A 25,252-nucleotide genomic window follows, 5' to 3' on the forward strand; every position below is an offset into this window, starting at 1 on the left:
TATGTGGGGCCCATTATTCTGTATGAAGGACTATGTGAGGCCCATTATTCTGTATGAAGGACTATGTGAGGCCCATTATTCTGTATGGAGGACTATGTGAGGCCCATTATTCTGTATGGAGGACTATGTGGGGCCCATTATACTGTATACTGGTTGGCCCGTGACTTTGTGCAAGTTTTTCATTTTGGCCCTTTGTGTGCTTCAGTTTGACATCCCTGTCCTAGGTAGTAGGAGGATTGAGGACTGAGAGCCTATATTAGGTCCCACAATCGTCAGATCCCTCTATGCCGGCTCTTCCCAGCGCTGCTAGAGGTGATTGACAGGTTTCTCCCACAGTGAGAGGGAGACATATCAATCACCTGCAGCAGCGCTGGGAAGAGCCATCTGGGGACGTCACAGTATATTTTCTCTGAAAGTTTGGGCCGCATGAATCACCTGAAAGGTTCCCTTTACAGGAGCTTGTGTCCCTAATCTGCGCCCAGCCCTTCCTTCCATGCTACAAGAAGATACATTATACTCACTTCAGTAATGGATTAATCCAGTTTTCCTTCACGTAATTTGAATCATAGATCTGACTCCATTCATCTTTTATCCAAGTGCTCAGGTTTAGGACATTAAAGAAAAATCTAAGAAACTGACAAGACAAGTTAATTAGTGGAAGAACACAAGTAACTCATCACCTGTATGGTCAGCATAAGGAGATTATAAATACAATGCATTACTTATCCTGTACTACTCCAGAGCTGCACTCACTATTCTGCCGGTGCAGTCACTGTGCACATACATTACATTACTGATCCTGTACTGATCCGGAGTTACATCCTGTATTATACTCCAGAGCTGCACTCACTATTCTGCTGGTGCAGTCACTGTGTACATACATTACATTACTGATCCTGTACTGATCCTGAGTTACATCCTGTATTATACTCCAGAGCTGCACTCACTATTCTGCTGGTGCAGTCACTGTGCACATACATTACATTACTGATCCTGAGTTACATCCTGTATTATACTTCAGAGCAGCACTCACTATTCTGCTGGTGCAGTCACTGTGTACATACATTACATTACTGATCCTGAGTTACATCCTGTATTATACTTCAGAGCTGCACTCACTATTCTGCTGCAGCAGTCACTGTGTACATACATTACATTACTGATCCTGTACTGATCCTGAGTAACATCCTGTATTATACTCCAGAGCTGCACTCACTATTCTGCCGGTGCAGTCACTGTGTACATACATTACATTACTGATCCTGTACTGATCCTTAGTTACACCCTGTATTATACTCCAGAGCAGCACTCACTATTCTGCTGGTGCAGTCACTGTGTACATACATTACATTACTGATCCTGAGTTACATCCTGTATTATACTCCAGAGCTGCACTCACTATTCTGCCGGTACAGTCACTGTGTACATACATTACATTACTCATCCTGTACTGATCCTTAGTTACACCCTGTATTATACTCCAGAGCTGCACTCACTATTCTGCCGGTGCAGTCACTGTGTACATACATTACATTACTGATCCTGAGTTACATCCTGTATTATACTCCAGAGCTGCACTCACTATTCTGCCGGTACAGTCACTGTGTACATACATTACATTACTCATCCTGTACTGATCCTTAGTTACAGCCTGTATTATACTCCAGAGCTGCACTCACTATTCTGCTGGTGCAGTCACTGTGTACATACATTACATAACTGATCCTGTACTGATCCTTAGTTACACCCTGTATTATACTCCAGAGCTGCACTCACTATTCTGCTGGTGCAGTCACTGTGTACATACATTACTGATCCTGTACTGATCCTTAGTTACACCCTGTATTATACTCCAGAGCTGCACTCACGATTCTGAGTGCATTTACCATGAAGAAATAAAACAACTTTGTAAACAGTGTTCAGTGTTTTGTCATCTATACGGATCTATGTGTGTCCATGGTAACAGACAACAGATAACCCCGGTGTAGTCTGATCCGACAGTCTCCTTGATTTGTTCCTTACTTCCTGCTACTATAAGAAATGGATGTTAGGAAAAAGTAGTGGAGGAAAGTAACTGAGTGACTGCAGGGTCAGACTACAAAGATTGTGTGTTGTCCTTTACTGTGGAGACACATAGCTCTGCATGGGAGCTGGGACACATTTTTAATAAAGGCTATTTACAAAGTATTTTCTTTTTTAAAAGGGAATCTGTCACCAGGTTTGTGCTCCCCTATCTGAGCGCAGCACGATGTGGTTACTCACTTGCTGCTGTTTTGATCAAAAACTGTTTTCTCTGCTGTAGATCTGACAGTGCTGTGAATGCCAAGCCCTGTACAACCCGCCCATTCTCTATGTGCCTGCTGAGTGCCCGCTCCACTCATTCTCTATGTGCCTGCTGAGTGCCCGCTCCACTCATTCTCTATGTGCCTGCTGAGTGCCCGCTCCACTCATTCTCTATGTGCCTGCTGAGTGCCCGCTCCACTCATTCTCTATGTGCCTGCTGAGTGCCCGCTCCACTCATTCTCTATGTGCCTGCTGAGTGCCTGCTCCACTTATTCTCTATGCCCCTTCTGTGTGCCCGCTTCATTCATTCTCTATGTACCTGCTGATTGACGGCTCCACTTATCCTCCATGTCCCTGCCGATTGACGGCTCCACTTATTCTCTATGTGCCTACTGAGTGCCCGCACCATTCATTCATTCTCTATGTGCCTACTGAGTGCCCGCTCCATTCATTCATTCTATATGTGCCTGCTGAGTGCCCGCTCCATTCATTCATTCTCTATGTGCCTACTGAGTGCCCGCTCCATTCACTCTCTATGTGCCTACTGAGTGCCCGCTCCATTCATTCTCTATGTACCTGCTGAGTGCCTGCTCCACTTATCCTCCATGTCCCTGCTGATTGCCGGCTCCATTCATTCTCTAAGAGCCTGCTGATTGATGGCTTCATTCATTCTCTATGTGCCTGCCGAGTGCCCGCTGCACTTATTCTCTATGTGCCTGCTGAGTGCCCGCTCCATTCATTCTTTATGTGCCTGCTGAGTGCCCGCTCCATTCATTCTTTATGTGCCTGCTGAGTGCCCGCTCCATTCATTCTTTATGTGCCTGCTGAGTGCCCGCTCCATTCATTCTTTATGTGCCTGCTGAGTGCCCGCTCCATTCATTCTTTATGTGCCTGCTGAGTGCTGCGCTCAGCTTTTTCTGGCAGTCCTAAAGAGAATGAATGGAACAACGGTCGGGCATCTGACCATTTTGTAATGGGGATAGAAGTGCTCCTTCGGGAATAAATTAATATTCGCCGTTCTGCCGATCAGTTCAGGTCCCAGCGGTCGGACCCCCACCTGTCAGGAGGTTCTCTTCTATCTTGTTTTCCCCAGACAGCAGAGTGTACAATGGTCTGAACCCCAGTGCTGAGCCCGATGCCGCAGGCTACTGGCCACATTACAGCAGTGCAGTGGTCACTACGCGAGACCCTAGCCGACTGCGGCACATCCTGGGCAGGATCTGGAATTTACCCTCTTGCACGGCCGGCCTGCGAAGGGATAGTAAATGCAAATTAGGGCATCTGCAGTGTGGGAAGGGAGTTTGCTCTGGGACCCTTAGGACCCCTTAGTTGCCCCCTGACAGCCCACTTGTGAATGCCATGAGGACAGTACATACAAGACCTATTCCTCTTTCTATGGTCATGGTGATTCTGTAGCTCCAGAGGCCTCATATATGTTCCTCTACGGCTGTGGATTTCTGACGGAGCGGCGCTCGGCTTCTGGCAGACGAAAGCTATTTTGGTAGCAAACAAGACTTTCCGAGAGGCAGAGAAATCTAATTATAGGCGGCTAATTTGTGAGCTGCATATGTTCATTACTGTGGAGGTTGTGGTGCGGGGTGTGATGTCACCGGTGAGTGGGCCGCATCCCACCTGGGGCGCCAATACTCTCCGCTATTACTACAGAAACAGGTGTGGGAGCGCGCTCTGCTCAGACATCTCCTCCAACGCAACAACAACCACCACTACCACGCCTTTACTGACCGCCATAGCACCCAGAGCGTGAGAAGCCGGAGTACGCGGGCTGCGTATAATACTTCTGTGTAATGGAGGATGCTCAGCACACGACAAGCCCAAAGTCATCACTGCAGACACAAGAGGCCTGTGACTACCTCTGTGACTACCATCATCGGGGCCCAAAGGCCAAGCCGCTGATCGGGCCAGGACTGCGGGCCCCTTCAGATCAGAACTGAATCCATAGTATGTAAGGACTTGAATAAAATCTCTACCTATGGCGTCTATAAACCTCACTGTTCTTACCGGCATAAATGACATTAAAGTGAACTTCTATCTTTTAACTCCTTCCTGCTACAGCTAATGTTCATTTTTTGCTCTTTGGAGCAAAAGCCATAACTTTTAATTTTTCCATCTACATATGAAGACTTGCTTTTTTTTTTTTTGCAGGACAAGTTGTAGTTTTGGATGACACCGTTTGTTGTATCATCCAAAAGAAATCCAATTATGGTGAAAAATAAATTATGATTTTATGATGTTCATTGTGCGGTAAAAAGATGACCTTACATTATGATTTTCCAGGTCACTCCGATTATGGAGATACCAAACTTGTATAGTTTTTTTTTTATAATTTAACTGGGGGAAAAAAAATCTGAAATTTGTAAAATAAAATACATAAAAAATATTGTCTTGTGTTGCCATTTTCTAAGACTATGCTATGTGGGGTTCATGCTGTATATAAGAGGCTATGTGGGGGCTCATACTGTATATTGGAGGCTATGTGTGGGCTCATACTGTATATAGCAAGCTATGTGTGGGCTCGTACTGCATATAGGAGGCTATGTGGGGGGCTCGTACTGTATATAGGAGGCTATGTGGGGGCTCATACTGTATATAGGGGGCTATGTGGGGCTCATACGGTATATAGGAGGCTATGTGAGGGCTCATACTGTATATAGGGGCTGTGTGGGGGCTCTTCTGGTATATAGGAGGCTATGTGGGGGCTCTTACAGTATACAGGGGCTCTGTGGGGACTCATACTGTATATATGGGGAAAGCTGTCTGCAGGCTCATACAGCATATAGGGGGGATGTCAGCATACTTAATTCTGCTCAATATTTAGTGATACAACATTAATATAAAATAATTATTAATATATTGATATTAATATTGAGCAGAATTAATTTCAGCCTATTGGTTTGGCCTCCACAACAGTCATGCTCTCATGTGGCCTCTTGGGAAAATTAATTGCCCACCCCTGTTTTATATGATACCATTTGGGGTACATACCTTATTTTGATCACTCTTTATTTTATTTTTTTAGCAACATGTGGAGACCAACAGCAGCAATTCTGGCATTTCATTTTTTTTTCTCTTTACGATATTTACCATTCGGATTAGGATTAATTAATTTTTTTACTTTGATAGATTAGACATTTACGGATGCGACAATACCAAATGTTTATTTTTTAAATTCTTGAACTGGGAAAACTTTTTTTTTAATTCAAATTTTATGTATTTTTAAAAAAAAATTAAAACGGTTAAGCGGCATCGATGGGGGCTCACACTGGACCCACTAACTATGTAGTGACCATTATATTCACTGATGCACCAAAACTGTAAAAACAAAACCCCAAAAACTACATTGAAATTGTTTTTTCACTCAACTTGGAATTAATTCTTGATTTTTCAGTACATTATATGGTAAAGTAAATGCTGTCGATCAAGACTACAAGCCGTCCCGCAGATAACAAGCCAACATACGGCTGTGACGACGGAAGAATAAGAAAGTTATAAAAGAAGTGGAGGAAAAAATAAAAGTGCAAAAATAAAATTTGGCGGCAGTGGAAAAAATATATAATAATAATAGCAATAATATTAAAATAAAACGTTTTATGCTTTTGATTTTTTAGAAGTTAGGAAACTAATGGTCCATATAGGGGGTATACCTTGACCATCTTGGTGAAATCTTGGCATTTGATGATTCTACCAAAGGTCTGAAGACCTAAATCTCCAATCCTAAATATGGCTATGTAACTGATCACTGCAAAAAAAAAAGAAAGAAACAGTATTAATAAGCATCAATAATAATAATACACTCTGGTCAGTGTGCTATAGATGAGAACGCATGATGTCCTTCTGGACATCTGTCAAGTCAGCAGTCTTCCCCATGATTGTGGAGCCTACTGAAACAGACAAAGGGACCTGTGTAAACGCGTAGGAAGCCTTTGCAGATGTGTTTTGTTAATTATTCTAATTTACTGAGATAATGACTTTTGTGTTGTCATTGGCTGTAAGCCATAATCATCAACATTAACAGAAATAAACACTTGAAACAGATCACTCTGTAATGACTCTATATAATATAGGAGTTTCACTTTTTGTATTGAAGAACTGAAATAAAGTTACTTTTTGATGATATTCTAATTTAGAGAGATGCACCTGTATAAATAAACTTGAGGGTAGCCACACGGGCAAGCGGTTAACCCACTGAATGGGGCTATTCACCATGTGAATCCGCAGCGGTGCAAACTGAAAATCCACGGCAGAAATCGGAGGTTCAGTTTTTGATTTCTGCTGCTGATTTTCTTTCTTATCAGTTCAGCGTTCTAAGCGGAATATCAAAATGTCTCCAAAGATTTCCCTGATTTTCAGGTCATCACATCAAGGTACATTTAATCTTTCCCACTCATCAATGTAGATCTTTCCACCCCTTTCCTGCACCAAGTTGACCCGTTGTTCACTTTCATAGCTGGGAGCTCCTACTTACCAGCAAACAAAGACCGCTCTGACAGTAGATAATGCTTCCCGTCCCGGGCATAGAAAGCTCGGACAACAACGTCCAGGAGATTTTTATATTGAACACATCCACAAAGAACGTCAAGGACAAACTGTTCTTCTTCATCATTAAGAATCTAGGAGAGAAAAGGCAGGAAATCTACAGGTGGATGAACTATAGCTACAAGAGAAATGTATCGGGACTAATGATAGAAGGAACGTGCTTAACACTAAACATTCTGTCAGCAGATTTCACAATACAAAACTGCATACATTTGTAAACAGATCTTTTAGACCTGATGAGGCTGGTGTACTTACAGTGATAATGCGTGACAGAATGGCTGTACAATACTTTTTGAATGTTTAAACTCAATTTCCTTATTTGATTGTCAGCTTCTCAATGTCCCTCTCCCTCTTGTTATGAATCTCTGCCCACCTAGCCCTACTGCCAGCTCCTCAGTGTTCCTCCTACCTGCTGTTGCTGAATTTCGATGAATCAAGCTTCATTGACAGCTCTTCAGTGCCTCTCCTCCCTGCTGCTACTGCTGAATCTCCGGGTATCAGGCCTGATTGAGAGCTCCTCAGTACCTGTCCTCCCTGCTGCTACTGCTGAATCTCCGAGTATCAGGTCTGATTGAGAGCTCCTCAGTGCCTGTCCTCCCTGCTGCTACTGCTGAATCTCCGAGTATCAGGTCTGATTGAGAGCTCCTCAGTGCCCCTCCTCCCTGCTGCTGAATCTCCACCCAAATGACATTGTGCTGTCCTCCTACCTGCTGTTGAGACCTCACACTGCTCAGTACAAGCTGCAGCTGACAGGCTCGGTGGGTGGAGACGGAATACACGTTGACTCATCAGTTCTGTTATACTTTGGCTGGACTCATAAAATGCTCATAGTAATATTAGGATTATACAGCCATTAAGACATGGATTTTCATAGTAAGTACACTAGTCTCAACAGGATATATATTCATATTGTATGAATCTTTCACTGCCCCTCATAAAGAGTGTGCCTAAGGTGACAATTTAAAACAATTATATAGTTGAGCTACTAATAGCGTAGTTAATAAAATATCAATTTGCGGTGGTCTGACCACAAGGTATTAGATAATGGGTCGATTCTTCACGACTAGCACACGCTCATGCTACGCCGGTCTTGACGGAGTACAAGAAGCACCATATTCATTAAGAGGTACACGCCATTTTAATTGAGTTTAATGTATGAAGCATGAAAAACGTTGTGTCAGTCTTCACTTAGTTCCGTCATTCTATTCTTAGTCCAGGAAGATTGAGCTGACTAATTTCACCAAGTACTGATTACCATCATCTGTGTGAATACAATCAGCGAGGTCAACAGGGTAACCTCTGCACATATACGTCATTGTGATTTCAAGGCAAATTATCCCCTGAAGTTGGACGCCGGTCCTGCAGCATTCATGACGAGACGCACGAGGAAATATTATTAATCACAAGGCAAATGAACAGAGGTTTCCTTCTTCACTAAACGCCCCATAAAAAAAGTCTTAAAATTAGGTAACTACAACCTTGGATGGAGAACAACGCCTGGCAAATGACAGCGCGTCATTATATATCAATAAAAAACTAGGCCTAAATGCAAAAGCAGTGAGAGAAAAAGTAAGTACACCCTTACTGCCTTTGTAGTAACTTAGCCGGGTCCTACTAATCAAATGCTCTTGATGAATTGTTTTTCAGCAAGTGTGACCGCTATAAGTGTGACCGCTATACGTGTGACCGCTGTAAGTGTGACCGCTCTAAGTGTGACCGCTATAAGTGTGACCGCTATAAGTGTGACCGCTATAAGTGTGACCGCTATATGTGTGACCGCTCTAAGTGTGACCGCTATAAGTGTGACCGCTATAAGTGTGACCGCTATATGTGTGACCGCTATATGTGTGACCGCTATAAGTGTGACCGCTATAAGTGTGACCACTATAAGTGTGACCGCTATAAGTGTGACCGCTATAAGTGTGACCGCTATAAGTGTGACCGCTATATGTGTGACCGCTATATGTGTGACCGCTATAAGTGTGACCGGTATAAGTGTGACCGCTATATGTGTGACCGCTATAAGTGTGACCGCTATAAGTGTGACCGCTATATGTGTGACCGCTATATGTGTGACCGCTATAAGTGTGACCGCTATAAGTGTGACCGCTATAAGTGTGACCGCTATAAGTGTGACCGCTATAAGTGTGAGCGGTATAAGTGTGAGCGGTATAAGTGTGACCGGTATAAGTGTGAGCGCTATAAGTGTGAGCGCTATAAGTGTGACCGCTATAAGTGTGACCGCTATAAGTGTGACCGCTATAAATGTGACCGCTATAAGTGTGACCGCTATATGTGTGACCGCTATATGTGTGACCGCTATATGTGTGACCGCTATATGTGTGACCGCTATATGTGTGACCGCTATATGTGTGACCGCTATAAGTGTGACCGCTATAAGTGTGACCGCTATAAGTGTGACCGCTGTAAGTGTGACCAGTATAAGTGTGACCGCTATAAGTGTGACCGCTGTAAGTGTGACCGCTGTAAGTGTGACCGGTATAAGTGTGACCGGTATAAGTGTGACCGCTGTAAGTGTGACCGCTATAAGTGTGACCGCTGTAAGTGTGACCGCTATAAGTGTGACCGCTATAAGTGTGACCGCTATAAGTGTGACCGCTATAAGTGTGACCGCTGTATGTGTGACCGCTGTATGTGTGACCGCTGTATGTGTGACCGTTGTAAGTGTGACCGCTATAAGTGTGACCGCTATAAGTGTGACCGCTATAAGTGTGACCGCTATAAGTGTGAGCGCTGTAAGTGTGACCGCTGTATGTGTGACCGCTGTATGTGTGACCGCTGTAAGTGTGACCGCTGTAAGTGTGACCGCTATAAGTGTGACCGCTATAAGTGTGACCGCTATAAGTGTGACCGCTATAAGTGTGACCGTTGTAAGTGTGACCGCTGTAAGTGTGACCGCTGTAAGTGTGACCGCTATAAGTGTGACCGCTATAAGTGTGACCGTTATAAGTGTGACCGCTATAAGTGTGACCGCTATAAGTGTGACCGCTATAAGTGTGACCGGTATAAGTGTGAGCGCTATAAGTGTGAGCGCTATAAGTGTGAGCGCTATAAGTGTGAGCGCTATAAGTGTGACCGCTATAAGTGTGAGCGCTATAAGTGTGACCGCTATAAGTGTGACCGTTATATGTGTGACCGTTATATGTGTGACCGCTATAAGTGTGACCGCTATAAGTGTGACCGCTGTAAGTGTGACCGCTGTAAGTGTGACCGCTATAAGTGTGACCGCTATAAGTGTGACCGCTATAAGTGTGACCGCTATAAGTGTGACCGCTATAAGTGTGACCGCTATAAGTGTGACCGTTGTAAGTGTGACCGCTGTAAGTGTGACCGCTATAAGTGTGACCGCTATAAGTGTGAGCGGTATAAGTGTGACCGGTATAAGTGTGAGCGCTATAAGTGTGAGCGCTATAAGTGTGACCGCTGTAAGTGTGACCGCTGTAAGTGTGACCGCTATAAGTGTGACCGCTGTAAGTGTGACCGCTATAAGTGTGACCGCTATAAGTGTGACCGCTATAAGCGTGACCGTTGTAAGTGTGACCGCTGTAATTGTGACCGCTATAAGTGTGACCGCTATAAGTGTGACCGCTATAAGTGTGACCGTTGTAAGTGTGACCGTTGTAAGTGTGACCGCTATAAGTGTGACCGCTATAAGTGTGACCGCTATAAGTGTGACCGTTATAAGTGTGACCGCTATAAGTGTGACCGCTATAAGTGTGACCGGTATAAGTGTGAGCGGTATAAGTGTGAGCGGTATAAGTGTGAGCGGTATAAGTGTGACCGCTATAAGTGTGACCGCTATAAGTGTGACCGCTATAAGTGTGAGCGCTATAAGTGTGAGCGCTATAAGTGTGACCGTTATATGTGTGACCGTTATATGTGTGACCGCTATAAGTGTGACCGCTATAAGTGTGACCGCTGTAAGTGTGACCGCTATAAGTGTGACCGCTATAAGTGTGAGCGGTATAAGTGTGACCGGTATAAGTGTGAGCGCTTTAAGTGTGACCGCTATAAGTGTGACCGTTATAAGTGTGACCGCTATAAGTGTGACCGCTATAAGTGTGACCGCTGTAAGTGTGACCGCTATAAGTGTGACCGCTATAAGTGTGACCGCTATAAGTGTGACCGGTATAAGTGTGAGCGGTATAAGTGTGAGCGCTATAAGTGTGACCGCTATAAGTGTGACCGCTATAAGTGTGACCGTTATAAGTGTGACCGCTATAAGTGTGACCGCTATAAGTGTGACCGCTATATGTGTGACCGCTATATGTGTGACCGCTATATGTGTGACCGCTATATGTGTGACCGGTATAAGTGTGACCGCTATAAGTGTGACCGCTATAAGTGTGACCGCTGTAAGTGTGACCAGTATAAGTGTGACCGCTATAAGTGTGACCGCTATAAGTGTGACCGCTATAAGTGTGACCGCTGTAAGTGTGACCGGTATAAGTGTGACCGGTATAAGTGTGACCGGTATAAGTGTGACCGCTGTAAGTGTGACCGCTATAAGTGTGACCGCTGTAAGTGTGACCGCTATAAGTGTGACCGCTATAAGTGTGACCGCTATAAGTGTGACCGCTATAAGTGTGACCGTTGTAAGTGTGACCGCTGTAAGTGTGACCGCTATAAGTGTGACCGCTATAAGTGTGACCGCTATAAGTGTGAGCGGTATAAGTGTGACCGGTATAAGTGTGAGCGCTATAAGTGTGAGCGCTATAAGTGTGAGCGCTATAAGTGTGACCGTTATAAGTGTGACCGCTATAAGTGTGACCGCTATAAGTGTGACCGCTATAAGTGTGACCGTTGTAAGTGTGACCGCTATAAGTGTGACCGCTATAAGTGTGACCGCTATAAGTGTGACCGCTATAAGTGTGACCGCTATAAGTGTGAGCGGTATAAGTGTGACCGGTATAAGTGTGAGCGCTATAAGTGTGAGCGCTATAAGTGTGACCGCTGTAAGTGTGACCGTTATAAGTGTGACCGCTATAAGTGTGACCGCTATAAGTGTGACCGCTATAAGTGTGACCGCTGTAAGTGTGACCGCTATAAGTGTGACCGCTATAAGTGTGACCGCTATAAGTGTGACCGCTGTAAGTGTGACCGGTATAAGTGTGACCGCTATAAGTGTGACCGCTATAAGTGTGACCGGTATAAGTGTGACCGCTGTAAGTGTGACCGCTGTAAGTGTGACCGCTATAAGTGTGACCGCTATAAGTGTGACCGCTGTAAGTGTGACCGCTATAAGTGTGACCGGTATAAGTGTGACCGCTGTAAGTGTGACCGCTGTAAGTGTGACCGCTATAAGTGTGACCGCTATAAGTGGGACCGCTGTAAGTGTGACCGCTGTAAGTGTGACCGCTATAAGTGTGACCGCTATAAGTGCGACCGCTATAAGTGTGACCGCTATATGTGTGACCGCTATAAGTGGGACCGCTGTAAGTGTGACCGCTGTAAGTGTGACCGCTGTAAGTGTGACCGCTATAAGTGTGACCGCTATAAGTGCGACCGCTATAAGTGTGACCGCTATAAGTGTGACCGCTATAAGTGTGACCGCTATAAGTGTGACCGCTATATGTGTGACCGCTATAAGTGGGACCGCTGTAAGTGTGACCGCTGTAAGTGTGACCGCTATAAGTGTGACCGCTGTAAGTGTGACCGCTATAAGTGTGACCGCTATAAGTGGGACCGCTGTAAGTGTGACCGCTGTAAGTGTGACCGCTGTAAGTGTGACCGCTATAAGTGTGACCGGTATAACAGCAGAAGTTCTGGCAGTTTGCTGGTCTGGAGCATTCAGGCCTGTGCTATTCTCAAGTATGAAAGTTACTTTCCATCCAAAAGATCGGGGATAACTAAGACCCTTTCCCACCAGCCGTTCCCACTCTCGGGCCCATGTATACAGCGGAGCAATCAGATAAACAGCAAGTAATACAATGTGCATCGGGCTGTGTATAAGGAGTGTAAATGAGCGCTGATTGAGGATTGGCGCTCGTTACGAGTAGACCACGGCGGGGGGAAATTCCACGGGAGACCACTGACTAATGAGAGCTGACGCCACGGCGTACGGCGAGCACATCACTCACTTCTTCAATCCTGGATTAAAACTTTGACATCCGAAATGCTCAGAATCTCTCGGAGGCAGCGGAGGAATCAGATGTTCATCGGGATTTCAGTTACATTTCTGGATTTGCCGGAGACAGATTTATGATTCCAAATGACATCTGTCTGACATTGTAATATCAGATCTGCAGCTCTGGAGCTCGCGGGAAGTGAGACGAGCGCGCAGGCTTCAAGTGCGCAATTAAATGCCTCATTATGAATGTCACTCCACCGCTGGCAGATATACAAAAGCCTTCTGTAAAATGATTAAGACGTCTCGCAGGAGCAATTAGAATATTTCTTCTGCTCTGACAGTTGTTAGATTGCTGGAAACCAGGATCATGCTGTGCATGGAGGTCGGACCCCCTACATACTTGTATATACAGAGAGACGCATGCCTGGTGGACGTTGGGGATCATGCTGTGCATGGAGGCCGGACCCCCTACATACCACATACTTGTATATACAGAGAGACGCATGCCTGGTGGACGTTGGGGATCATGCTGTGCATTGAGGTCGGACCCCCTACATACCACATACTTGTATATACAGAGAGACGCATGCCTGGTGGACGTTGGGGGATCATGCTGTGCATTGAGGTCGGACCCCCTACATACCACATACTTGTATATACAGAGAGACGCATGCCTGGTGGACGTTGGGGATCATGCGGTGCATGGAGGTTGGACCCCCTACATACCACATACTTGTATATACAGAGAGACGCATGCCTGGTGGACGTTGGATGCATCTACATTCTCATGCTGCATTTCTAGCAGCAGCAGCAGAAATGCCACATCGGTATTTAATACATTTGTTTTTTTGTGATAATGGCATTATTTTGATTGGTCAGGAGACGGGGGTCCTGAGAAAAGTGTAGGGGCGCCCGTATTATCCTGCATAGGCTCAATAGAAAGTCCAAAGATCTGTATAACACCGCTCATGATCTGAGGATGAATTGCTTTTTCCTTTGACCAGCTATAGGTGCCAAGTACCTGAATACTCAGGCGGCGTCCTGCTGCCTGAGCCTTCCTGTAAAGCCACGGAGCATGATGTCAAAGGAGCGTGCCGGCTTACCATAAAAATACTTTGCACTCAAGAAAAATGTGATTCAAGATGTTTTATTCATAAGTGTAATCCACAGACAAAAGCATAAAGTTTCGGTCCAATCTTTGACCTTCATCAGATGCACCAATTGTGTTGGAAAACACAAAGAAAATGAATCAGCATCTTCCTGGAGCCATTCCTACAGTGATGCTCTGCCATACCAGGGCTCTTTTTATTTTGCCTTGTACTTCAGCTTCCACGGCAATTGGTATATCCGATTTGGCCGAAACGTTATGCTTTTGTCTGTTAGTTGAACACCTTGAATAACATTTTTCCTGAGTGCCAAGTTTTTCTGTTGAAAGTTGGCGTACGCTCTTGTGGCATGATACTGCCTGGCTTTACATGCCGACTCAGGAAACCGCAGGCAAGCAGGGACGTCAGGAAATCGCAGGCAAGCAGAGGACGTCAGGAAACCGCAGGCAAGCAGAGGACGTCAGGAAACCGCAGGCAAGCAGAGGACGTCAGGAAACCACAGGCAAGCAGAGGACGTCAGGAAACCGCAGGCAAGCAGAGGAAGTCAGGAAACCGCAGGCAAGCAGAGGACGTCAGGAAACCGCAGACAAGCAGAGTACGACAGGAAACCGCAGGCAAGCAAAGGACGACAGGAAACCGCAGGCAAGCAAAGAACGACAGGAAACAGCAGGCAAGCAGAGGATGTCAAAAATCGCAGGCAAGCAGGGACGTCAATAAACCGCAGGCATGCAGAGGACGACAGGAAACCGCCAGCAAGCAGAGGACGTCAAGAAACCACAGGCAAGCAGGGACGTCAGGAAACCGCAGGCAAGCAGGGACCTCAGGAAACCGCAGGCAAGCAGGTGGAGTGCAGGAAACCGCAGGCAAACAGGTGGAATGCAGGAAACTGCAAGCAGGCGGACGACTTCAGGAAAACGCAGCCAAGTAGATGGAGATCAGGAAACTGCAGGCAGGTGGCGTTCAGAAAACCACAAGTAGGCGGAGTACTTTTGGAAACCGTAGGCAAGCAGGTGGAGTGCAGGAGACTGCAGGCATTTAGCAGTAACCCTCTGGAGTAACGGGAAAGTCAGTAACCGAAGCCGTACACAGCCAGGAAGACGTCCTGAAAACAACAAGTGTACACAGAGAAGAGGTCCAGAAGACCCAGGGACAGGTAGCCAGCAGAACTCCGGAGTCACTAAAAGCCGCAGACAAGTAGGAAGAAGCACTAAAAGCTGCTGATCTACAGGAGACGTCCTCCAGCCCGCACCTAGATTGCTGTGCACGCACAAACTGCAAGTCTAGTCTGCAGAAATTACTTTATTCTGCAGTTCAGTGATGGTTTGGTTGATGGCCTATACTAACGGTGGCCATATACATTAATTGAATCACAGCCATGCATGCTGATTTTAGCAAGACCAATGTATGTGGGGGGCCTTCAGACTTTTCTCATCATTTTGGGTTAATGAAGGATTGGGCATGCTGGACGTGAACCTGTATGACTGTTTTATTATTAATGCAGATAAACCATCAGAGGCGTCTAGCAATGGCCGCCTTCCTTTAGAGAATACATGAAGCTCGGCTCAGTATACAGTACAGACCAAAAGTTTGGACACACCTTCTCATTTAAAGATTTTCCTGTATTTTCATGACTATGAAAATTGTACATTCACACTGAAGGCATCAAAACTATGAATTAACACATGTGGAATTATATACTTAACAAAAAAGTGTGAAACAACTGAAAATATGTCTTATATTCTAGGTTCTTCAAAGTAGCCATCGTTTGCTTTGATGACTGCTTTGCACACTCTTGGCATTCTCTTGATGAGCTTCAAGAGGTAGTCACCGGAAATGGTCTTCCAACAATCTTGAAGGAGTTCCCAGAGATGCTTAGCACTTGTTGGCCCTTTTGCCTTCACTCTGCGGTCCAGCTCACCCCAAACCATCTCGATTGGGTTCAGGTCTGGTGACTGTGGAGGCCAGGTCATCGGGCGTAGCACCCCATCACTCTCCTTCTTGGTCAAATAGCCCTTACACAGCCTGGAGGTGTGTTTGGGGCCATTGTCCTGTAGAAAAATAAATGATGGTCCAACTAAACGCAAACCGGATGGAATAGCATGCCACTGCAAGATGCTGTGGTAGCCATGCTGGATCAGTATGACTTCAATTTTGAATAAATCCCCAACAGTGTCACCAGCAAAGCACCCCCACACCATCACACCTCCTCCTCCATGCTTCACGGTGGGAACCAGGCATGTAGAGTCCATCCGTTCACCTTTTCTGCGTCACACAAATACACGGTTGTTGGAACCAAAGATCTCAAATTTGGACTCATCAGACCAAAGCACAGATTTCCACTGGTCTAATGTCTATTCCTTGTGTTCTTTAGCCCAAACAAGTCTCTTCTGCTTGTTGCCTGTCCTTAGCAGTGGTTTCCTAGCAGCTATTTTACCATGAAGGCCTGCTGCACAAAGTCTCCTCTTAACAGTTGTTGTAGAGATGTGTCTGCTGCTAGAACTCTGTGTGGCATTGACCTGGTCTCTAATCTGAGCTGCTGTTAACCTGCGATTTATGAGGCTGGTGACTCGGATAAACTTATCCTCAGAAGCAGAGGTGACTCTTGGTCTTCCTTTCCTGGGGCGGTCCTCATGTGAGCCAGTTTCTTTGTAGCGCTTGATGGTTTTTGCAACTGCACTTGGGGACACTTTCAAAGTTTGCCCAATTTTTTGTACTGACTGACCTTCATTTCTTAAAGTAATGATGGCCACTCGTTTTTCTTTACTTAGAATTTGTATTATGGAAAGAAAAAAGCAACTAACAGTCTATTCAGTAGGACTATCAGCTGTGTATCCACCTGACTTCTGCACAACACAACTGATGGTCCCAACCCCATTTATAAGGCAAGAAATTCCACTTATTAAACCTGACAGGGCACACCTGTGAAGTGAAAACCATTTCCGGTGACTACCTCTTGAAGCTCATCAAGAGAATGCCAAGAGTGTGCAAAGCAGTCATCAAAGCAAAAGGTGGCTACTTTGAAGAACCTAGAATAATAGACATATTTTCAGTTGTTTCACACTTTTTTGTTAAGTATATAATTCCACATGTGTTAATTCATAGTTTTGATGCCTTCAGTGTGAATGTACAATTTTCATAGTCATGAAAATACAGAAAAATCTTTAAATGAGAAGGTGTGTCCAAACTTTTGGTCTGTACTGTATGTGTACATGGAAGTCAGGAGGGATAACTTTTGGCCAATCAAGCATTCAACCAACAGTGTCACTGATGTATCAGGTTTGACAGTCGTTCTGGATCCAGCTGTAGAAGGTCGCTGCGCTTGGCTTTTCAGACACCTTCTTCATCCTTTCATCTCTGGAGTGTAGTGGTATGCTTCTTTCGCTAGGACCCAGCAGTGATCTCCATCTTCTGCTGCTAATTGACACACCCTTGCTTGATACAGAAAAACCCTCATTGCCTCCAGAGAGTCACCGGTGATAGTACTATTTCCCCTGCTCAGGCCTGGGGTACTAGCAGTCGGCTAGTGTCTTCTTGAAGTTTCTTGGTGGATTATTGTCGTCTTCTCTCTGGTGTCTTCTCAAGCTAAGAGTATCCCCTTGTCTGTTTCCCTTGTTTGTCTTTAGTTGCAGTGGGACTGACTGGTGCTCACCCCCCCTCCCTACCTAGGGCCTATCGCTAGGGGCAGTCAGGGATTAGGCTTGCTGCTCGGCGATAGATGCGGAACCTATTTAGGGACGATAGGGGAGTCAGGGTGTTGTAAGCTCTGCCTAGGGGTCTCCACTCTCCCTTTCCCTAGTTGCTGGCCTTCTCCCCCTTTTCCCATCATCATACACTTGGTCCTTCCCTCACCTAGCATGACAAAGAGCTAACTGAAGTAGAAGTCATCAATATAAAATCACGGAAAAGCCCATTAAATACTAACTGGTAATACCAATACTCAATTATAACATTTATTCTGGATAAAACCTAAGAAACAAAATGCAATTTAAGTAAACTGTGCTATCTAACTTGTTAGGCCACGGCCCCACTATCAGTATTTGAACAGTCTTTTTTCTCAGGAGTGGGAGCCAAAACCAGGAGTGGGTGATGAATGCAGAATTGGTGACTTGTTTCTATTTTACCTTTTCTCTGATTGTTCCTCACCTGGTTTTGGTTCCCACTCCTGAGATAAAATACTGACCGAATACTGACCAAATACTGATAGTGGGGCCGTAACTCTGCCTGTTGCAATTCATCAGTGTTAGCAGAGACACTGAGACAAATGACAGGAAGCTGGGAGCGAGTCTTTGTGTCTCGGCTCCTGCTCTCCCGTCTGTCAAACTGCAGATAGTCATGAGAGACGTAGGGTTTACTCTAAGGCTGTGTGCCCACGATGCGGATTTAATGCGTTTCCGCGGCTGCATTTCCGCCGCTTGTTAAGTTGTCTGCTATGTTTCCCAATGATAATCCGCATATTGTGTGACCAACTTGTCAAGCACTTTTCCAAGTGATGCTCAAAATTGCTTGGTAAAGCGCTTGAAAAAACGCATGCGGAAATGCTTAAAAAACGCTTCTCCCTGGCAGAAAAAAGCATGTACAAACCACATGTGTTTTTTCTGCCAGGGAGAGGCAGAAACTCTCAGGAAAAATCCACATCAATTCTGTATCGTGGGCACATAGCCTGGGGGCAAAGCAGGTATCAGGCACAATGCATGCTCAGAAGTGAGAAAAAGGAAGTCCCAGGATCTAAAGTGCTGGTAGAATGCTGATGATGACAAACTGACCACAAAAAAAAAGAGTGGATGGGAACTTACAGAGTATAGGAACTGGGGTAGATCCTGGACATATTAGACCGGTATGACAACAAAAATAAATTAACTCCTTGGTGATGAGGGCAGCAAGACTGTGCATTTTTACACGTCTTGTGTGAAGGGATAAGGAACGATAGTCAGCCTCATTTTTAATGGAATGTTTAGGTGTGTAATTTTCATTACCACATAGCATTGTTGAAACCAAAGGTAATTTATGTGTATTTTCCCTTATCAATAAGTCATTAATAATATCTACAGTCCCTTTACCTTCAGCTTCTCACAGTAATTAAAACAGAAGCAGAACCAGTATCAAAGGACAGCAGAAAACGAGGCTGCCCAAAACTGGAGGTCCCCTTCCATGCATTACATTAATGGGGGTTGCATCTAATAGTCACACTCCATAGAGTCAATGATCTGCTAACCTGAGAAATCTCTGTGTGGAAGGACCTGGAGGGGCTGTAGTGAAGCTTCTCCTTTTTTGGTAACGTCTTTGGGTTGAATTACACAGATGAAAGCAGGCATAAAACAGTGAGTCAGGTCAGAGAGACTACAGGCCAGCGCTGTTTTATACATTTCTCCAGCCTCTTTAACCGGATATCAGCACCCCCACTTAGTAGATCCATTGGGGACCTTGTGGTGAATATCATGGTGTCCTTTTGGAATTGTCACTTGAAGTTGAAGGTCCCACCACCAGGACTAATAACGAATAATCTCCAGTATGGACAAACCCTTTAACGCAGGTTGCTTCTGATTGCCATCCTCCTAAGAGCTAATGAACTGCTCTGAGAAATCAGTGTATGAAAGGTCCTGGAGAGGCTGTAGTGAAGCTTCTACTAAACTGTTAGCACAGATTAAATGATTGTGGGTAGTTTTTACATTTTATATCTTAGCTCTTCTTCTGATTGTCCAAATCAGGTTTTTATTTTTAATGTATTATTTCAAAAATGATGGTCAATTTTTTTGCAGTTTTTTTTTTGTTATTTTTCACATATTTCAAATTGAAAGCAATTTTCACAGTGGCCACTAGGCCTCATTTACAATTCACACTTCCTGTTCATTCAGGAAAGCTACATGGACATTAGCTTAGCTCTGTCTGACCATGTAATAAGCATTCTCTCATCTGGGCAAAGGTCACTGCGATCAGAGGGGGAGGAGGTGAGCTGTGACATCACATAGTGTGAATGGTGGATCCTGTGTTATCTACTGTATATAGAGGTGTTATCAGTCATTGTACAGGAGGAGGAGGTGAGCTGTGACATCCCCTATTGTGAATGGTGGATCCTGTGTTATCTACTGTATATAGAGGTGTTATCAGTCATTGTACAGGAGGAGGAGGTGAGCTGTGACATCACCTATTGTGAATGGTGGATCCTGTGCTATCTACTGTATATAGAGGTGTTATCAGTCATTGTGCAGGAGGGGGAGGAGGTGAGCTGTGAGGTCTCCCCTATTTCTGGCATGTATGAGTATTAGGCATAACTGAGCACATTCTCTTACCTGAAAGTCCTCCATAGATTCTTCTAGGAAGTGCTCCAGGCTCCGATCCTCCGGATTATACTTGCTATGGAGCTGGATTATCAGGCTGAGGCATCTTCCATAATGAGTCATCTGTAACCATACAAGTCCGGCAAGAAAGCTATGACGTCAGGACACTAAAACACGTGATTACTCGGATCTTTTTCTACGTGATACGTGACACTTTACTATAACGTCTTCACACTTTTTATTGTAATAACATAATTGCAGTCATTATAATCACTATTATCACAGAAAGTACGGATGCATTTACCTTGTCAGTGACACAATACAGTCCCTGCTAAACGCATCCCCCCCGGATATTATATTATGTAGGTACTAAGAAAAGTAGCTGCAACCATCACAACGAGGCGAACACCTGGGGTTTAGCTCTTAAAAAGTTTGTGCTCACTGAGCATTTTGAGGAGTTTATTAGAGCAGGTCCAGCAAAAAAAAAAAAAAAAAAACACACAAAAAAACTTTTTCTGATGACATTGCGTGTTTTTTTTAGCGCTTTCAGATTTTGAAAAACACCTGGCAGTAAAAAAAAAAGAAAATGCATGTCAGTGGGTCCTGATAGAAAACGCTCCAAACTAAGCACTATCCAATCAAAAGGCTGCAAAAAAACATGAACGGAGAAAAAAAAAAGATTCAAAAGCACTTAAAGGGGACATTTCACCAGTTAAGATGGCCACATCATAGAATAGCGGCTGCAGAGCTGAGTAAAATGTAGTTTTTATTGTTTAATTTCTCCTCTCCGTTACGGAGATATTAGTGTGTAAAGTTTAGGTTGTAATTCATGTAGTTCAACTAAGCGTTACCATAGATGTCTCTGGGGGCGTGTACTTCTTCCCCTGTATGAAGTCGACCAATCATAAGCAGGCAACAATACACAAGGGAGAAAAGAACACACCCTCCTCTTCACTGATTTCCGCAGCAACTATGTAGAGAAATAGTGTGACTGAGTTATGTATCAGTACAAACACTTCACTTCCTTTTGCTCGTTTTTGCCTCTGGGGGTGTGTACTTCTTCCCCTGCATGAGGCTGACGAATCAAGCAGGCAACAATAAACAAGGGAGAAAAGAACACACCCTCCTCACTGATCTCCGCAGCTACTGTGTAGAGTAATAGCGGAGCTGAGTTATTTATCAGTACAAACATTTCACTTCCTTTTGCTCGTTTTTGCCTCTGGGGGCGTGTACTTCTTCCCCTGCATGAGGCTGACGAATCAAGCAGGCAACAATAAACAAGGGAGAAAAGAACACACCCTCCTCACTGATCTCCGCAGTTACTGTGTAGAGAAATAGCGGAGCTGAGGTATGTATCAGTACAAACATTTCCTTTTGGTAATTTTTTCTTTTTTTTTTTCTTTAACTGTATAAACTAGTGAGCGGCTTCCAAGTAGAAGCCCCCAGAAGAATGGACCAGTTACTTCTTTTAACAGCTTCATGGATTTTGAAGCCAGAAAGAAGCTCCAAAAAGACTGACTATGTGCACAGCAAGTCGTTTTTACATTGTTATTTATATGTTCATTTTTTATTGCATTTTATTAAGAGCTTTTTCAGGTGGATTTCATGTGAATCCGTCATGTCCTGTGTTCAATTTGGGAGGGTGACTGCCTGCTCTGTTTATGTTACATACGGTATATAAAATTGTTTGGAAAAACAAGTTTGCATGAGATTTCAGAAATTTCATTCATTTTTCTGTTAGGGCTTGTTCACACATTGCATTTTTTTATTTGCAGGAAAAAAAAAAAAAGTATAGTACCAGCACAGTGAATGAGATTTCTGAAATCTCATACATAGCCTATTTCTTTCCTTGTAGATTTGAAGCATCAAGGCCTTTTATGAACCTCTATTTTTCACTGTTTTCTGCAGCGCTTTTCACCCATTCAAGAGAAAAAACACATCAAAAATGCACATATTTTTCCTTCCAACATTCCAGTATTGCCAGCTGATTTTTATTCTCCAAATACTGTCCGTGTGCAGATTCCCCTATTGTAAAACGCTGCATTTTTTTCTGTCCAAAAAAATGGACGAAAAATATATAAAAAACACATTGTGTGAACAAGCCCATTACCCAGAAGCATGAAATCCTCAGTCTGATGGAACATGCCACAGTTTTCTTTTGTCTGACTAATATCCCTAGCCAATATTTCATTAGGGCATCGGACCCGAAAAACATGGGCCACACATTAATAGGCCTTTTTATTTTTACTCTTCAGGTATGTGAACATGACGACTTTTTTCAAGCAGATTCCGCTCTGATCTCGCCTCAAAAAGCCCTAAAAGAAAACAGCAAAAAGAACGAACATACTGCACAGCAATGTCAAAAGACTTCCTCGCTCGTGTTCCGTCTTTTTGAGCTTCGAAAGCCGTAAAGCAGCTAAAAGTGACCCGGCGATTCTTCAGGCGGCTTCCAGAAGATTATATACAAAATAAAGAAAACAAGAAAAGTCAAGACAAGAAAAATGCCAAAGACTTTCTTCAATAAAAACACAGCCAGCGTTTTTGTTACGACATAGCTTATAATCTTAATCAGCCAGACGTCTAGAATTGTTAAGCCAAGAGAAATACACTATTGTGTTTATGTTGACTTGTAAATGTATGAGTATTTCTGTGGTTCATCAAAAAGGTCATACTATTTGTATAACCCTGACTGTTGTCTCCTCTTGGTTCGGTGAACCATGAATGTTTGCTAAATATGTTGATTAACCATTGTGTGGACCCTGTGGCTTGTTGACTCACAAAACAGGAGGACAAACTATGTAAATTCATTAAATGCTCGAACAATGAGACCTGAGCACTTTACCTTTCCCCCCAACCTGTAACTGATGACCTTACACAGATGTAACTGTAAACAAGGATGTCTGTAGTGCTGCAAGCAGAATCAAGGAGAATCAGAAAGACTTTACAAGGAGAATGAGAGACATCCTTCAGGACAGTAGATGGATAGCATGGCGGCTCCATCCAAAGAGACACAGATTTGGATTCTACATGATTTTGGCCTAAGGGTATATAGCCTAGACTGGAAAGATCCGGATCTGCTCCATTGACCATCAGAGATCCCATGGATACATTTGGGGAGACCAGGTTGGGACGATGAAGTCACCTGGCCCCATGGATATGTTCTTTGGGGTTGCCAGGTGGGACCCTCCGGTCGCCTGGAACTCATGGAGACATTCGGAGAAGCCAGATTGGGACCAGCTGGTCATTTGGCTCCATGGAAACTCTCGGACAGGCCAGGGTGGGACTCCCGGGTCTCCATGCCTTGTACCTCGCTGGACTGCTAGCTTCCTAAGCTTGCCGCTATCTTCTCTCGGTGGGGGCCTACCAGAATCGGGGGGCCACTGGTTGAGGTAGTTGGCCCTGGAAGTCCCAAAGTCGCAGCTGTTGTATCCCAGGCGGGCCAGCGGAATGGTGAGCCTGTGTAATGTTGTACCATCTTGGGTATTAGCTGGGACTGTTCTATGTGTTTTTTGTCAGTTTTGTGGTGCAATAAAGTATTGCCGCACAGTTTTACCCTCGCCCTGTGTTGTCTGAGTAGTATTACACACACGGAAGACCCCGGGTCTTCACAGTTTTCCTATAACGTCTTCCACTGCAAAAGTTCTGTGGGTACGCCGGCATCTAGACGCCGCCGTGGGCACATGCCTTTAATAAGTGATATGTATAAAACCTATGCAGGATTTGTGTCTTCTATGGCTGTTTGACATAAGTGAGTTTTTCCGCACTACTGAGCGTGATGTCCTCAATGGTCTAATTAGACTCCATCTCTTCCTGTCCACAGTAAATATGACAGTCCTAACCTATGAGGACTGCCACGGCTGCTGATCCAGTCTGAAGTTTGAGCATTTTCCAAGTCTCTGTTTGCTTGTGAATACTGGACGGCAGCTAATAAGACTGCAGAACGGCGTGATCATGAATGAAACACTTAGCGGCAAGTGAGTAATGGCGCCACACCTGCAATAATTGGCGGTGCAGATGGACCCGTGTGACCACATAGCAAATTGCAATGAAGTGACTGTGTTGAACCCATGAAGACATTTCATCATTTCCTCCGCCTTGTGAAATAGCTCAGGCTGTCATATGTTCAGGTAGTGACTATCCAGACCCTGCAAACGTACAGGGAAGTGTCTGCGAATATAAAGAATAATGGGAGCGTAATATACTGTACGTAGAAGAAATCACAACAAACCTCATCTACACATTGCTGGGAATTTCTGCAAGGAAATTGACCTGCGGTTTGGATATTGAAATCTGCAGCAGGTCATATTTTTGTGTAGATTCAAGTGGATTTCACCAATTACAATGGAGTCTGATGGGTAACATCTCTCCTTATGGAGAGTGACATACTGGTGTAAGGAGACTTATAGGCCATGCAATGCTCCTCTGGGGAATTAAATATGCAAATTGCCTCTTCAGAAAGGAACTCTAGTGCCACCTACTAGAAGTTGTAATTTGCATATTTAATTTCCAAAAGGAGCATTGCAAGGCCTATAAGTCTCCTTACAATGGAAAGAGTGAAATCTGCAACAAGTCCACAAGAAAACCCGCGGGAATATTACTGCATATAGGATTTGTTCACGCGCTGCTTTTTTTCCAGTGTATTTTTCAAAGGTAAAAAATGCCTTTGTGAAATCTCATGCACCCGCTGCTTATTTTTTTTCTTGCGGATTTAAACCATCAAATCTGCAGCACGTCAATTCTTTCAGCGTTTTTCACCTATTCAAATAAATGGGGAAAAATATATAAGACATGCACATAACAAGTATAAAAGGCACTTATTTTACTCAGGTTATTTTTGTTACACTCTGGTTTTTGGTGCAGAAAAATCTGCTGCAAATACTCAACGTGTGCACACGGCCATAGGCTGCAGATGCACTGCTAAAAAATACACATCCAAATATGTA

General features: G+C 44.3%; 1 protein-coding gene across 3 annotated transcripts in view; it reads right to left on the reverse strand.

Moving 5' to 3' along the window:
* LOC141162570 (cilia- and flagella-associated protein 99-like) overlaps positions 1-25,252 on the reverse strand; it is an 82,868-nt gene that overhangs the window by 46,432 nt on the left and 11,184 nt on the right. For 2 of the 3 annotated variants that reach the window (XM_073648805.1, XM_073648823.1), the window contains exons 2-6: positions 24,303-24,476; positions 20,322-20,432; positions 6,767-6,911; positions 5,946-6,040; positions 522-634 (exon numbers count right to left, since the gene is read on the reverse strand). In XM_073648805.1, the coding sequence (XP_073504906.1) occupies positions 522-634; positions 5,946-6,040; positions 6,767-6,911; positions 20,322-20,432; positions 24,303-24,386 (548 nt within the window). In that variant the 5' untranslated portion in view covers positions 24,387-24,476. The remainder of the gene's footprint in view (positions 1-521; positions 635-5,945; positions 6,041-6,766; positions 6,912-20,321; positions 20,433-24,302; positions 24,477-25,252) is intronic. The other variant, XM_073648813.1, reaches the window with a different exon arrangement.

Source organism: Phyllobates terribilis, unplaced genomic scaffold (assembly GCF_046119375.1).
Source record: "Phyllobates terribilis strain yellow unplaced genomic scaffold, ASM4611937v1 Scaffold_1__5_contigs__length_1240528914, whole genome shotgun sequence".
NCBI classification, from domain to species: domain Eukaryota; kingdom Metazoa; phylum Chordata; class Amphibia; order Anura; family Dendrobatidae; genus Phyllobates; species Phyllobates terribilis.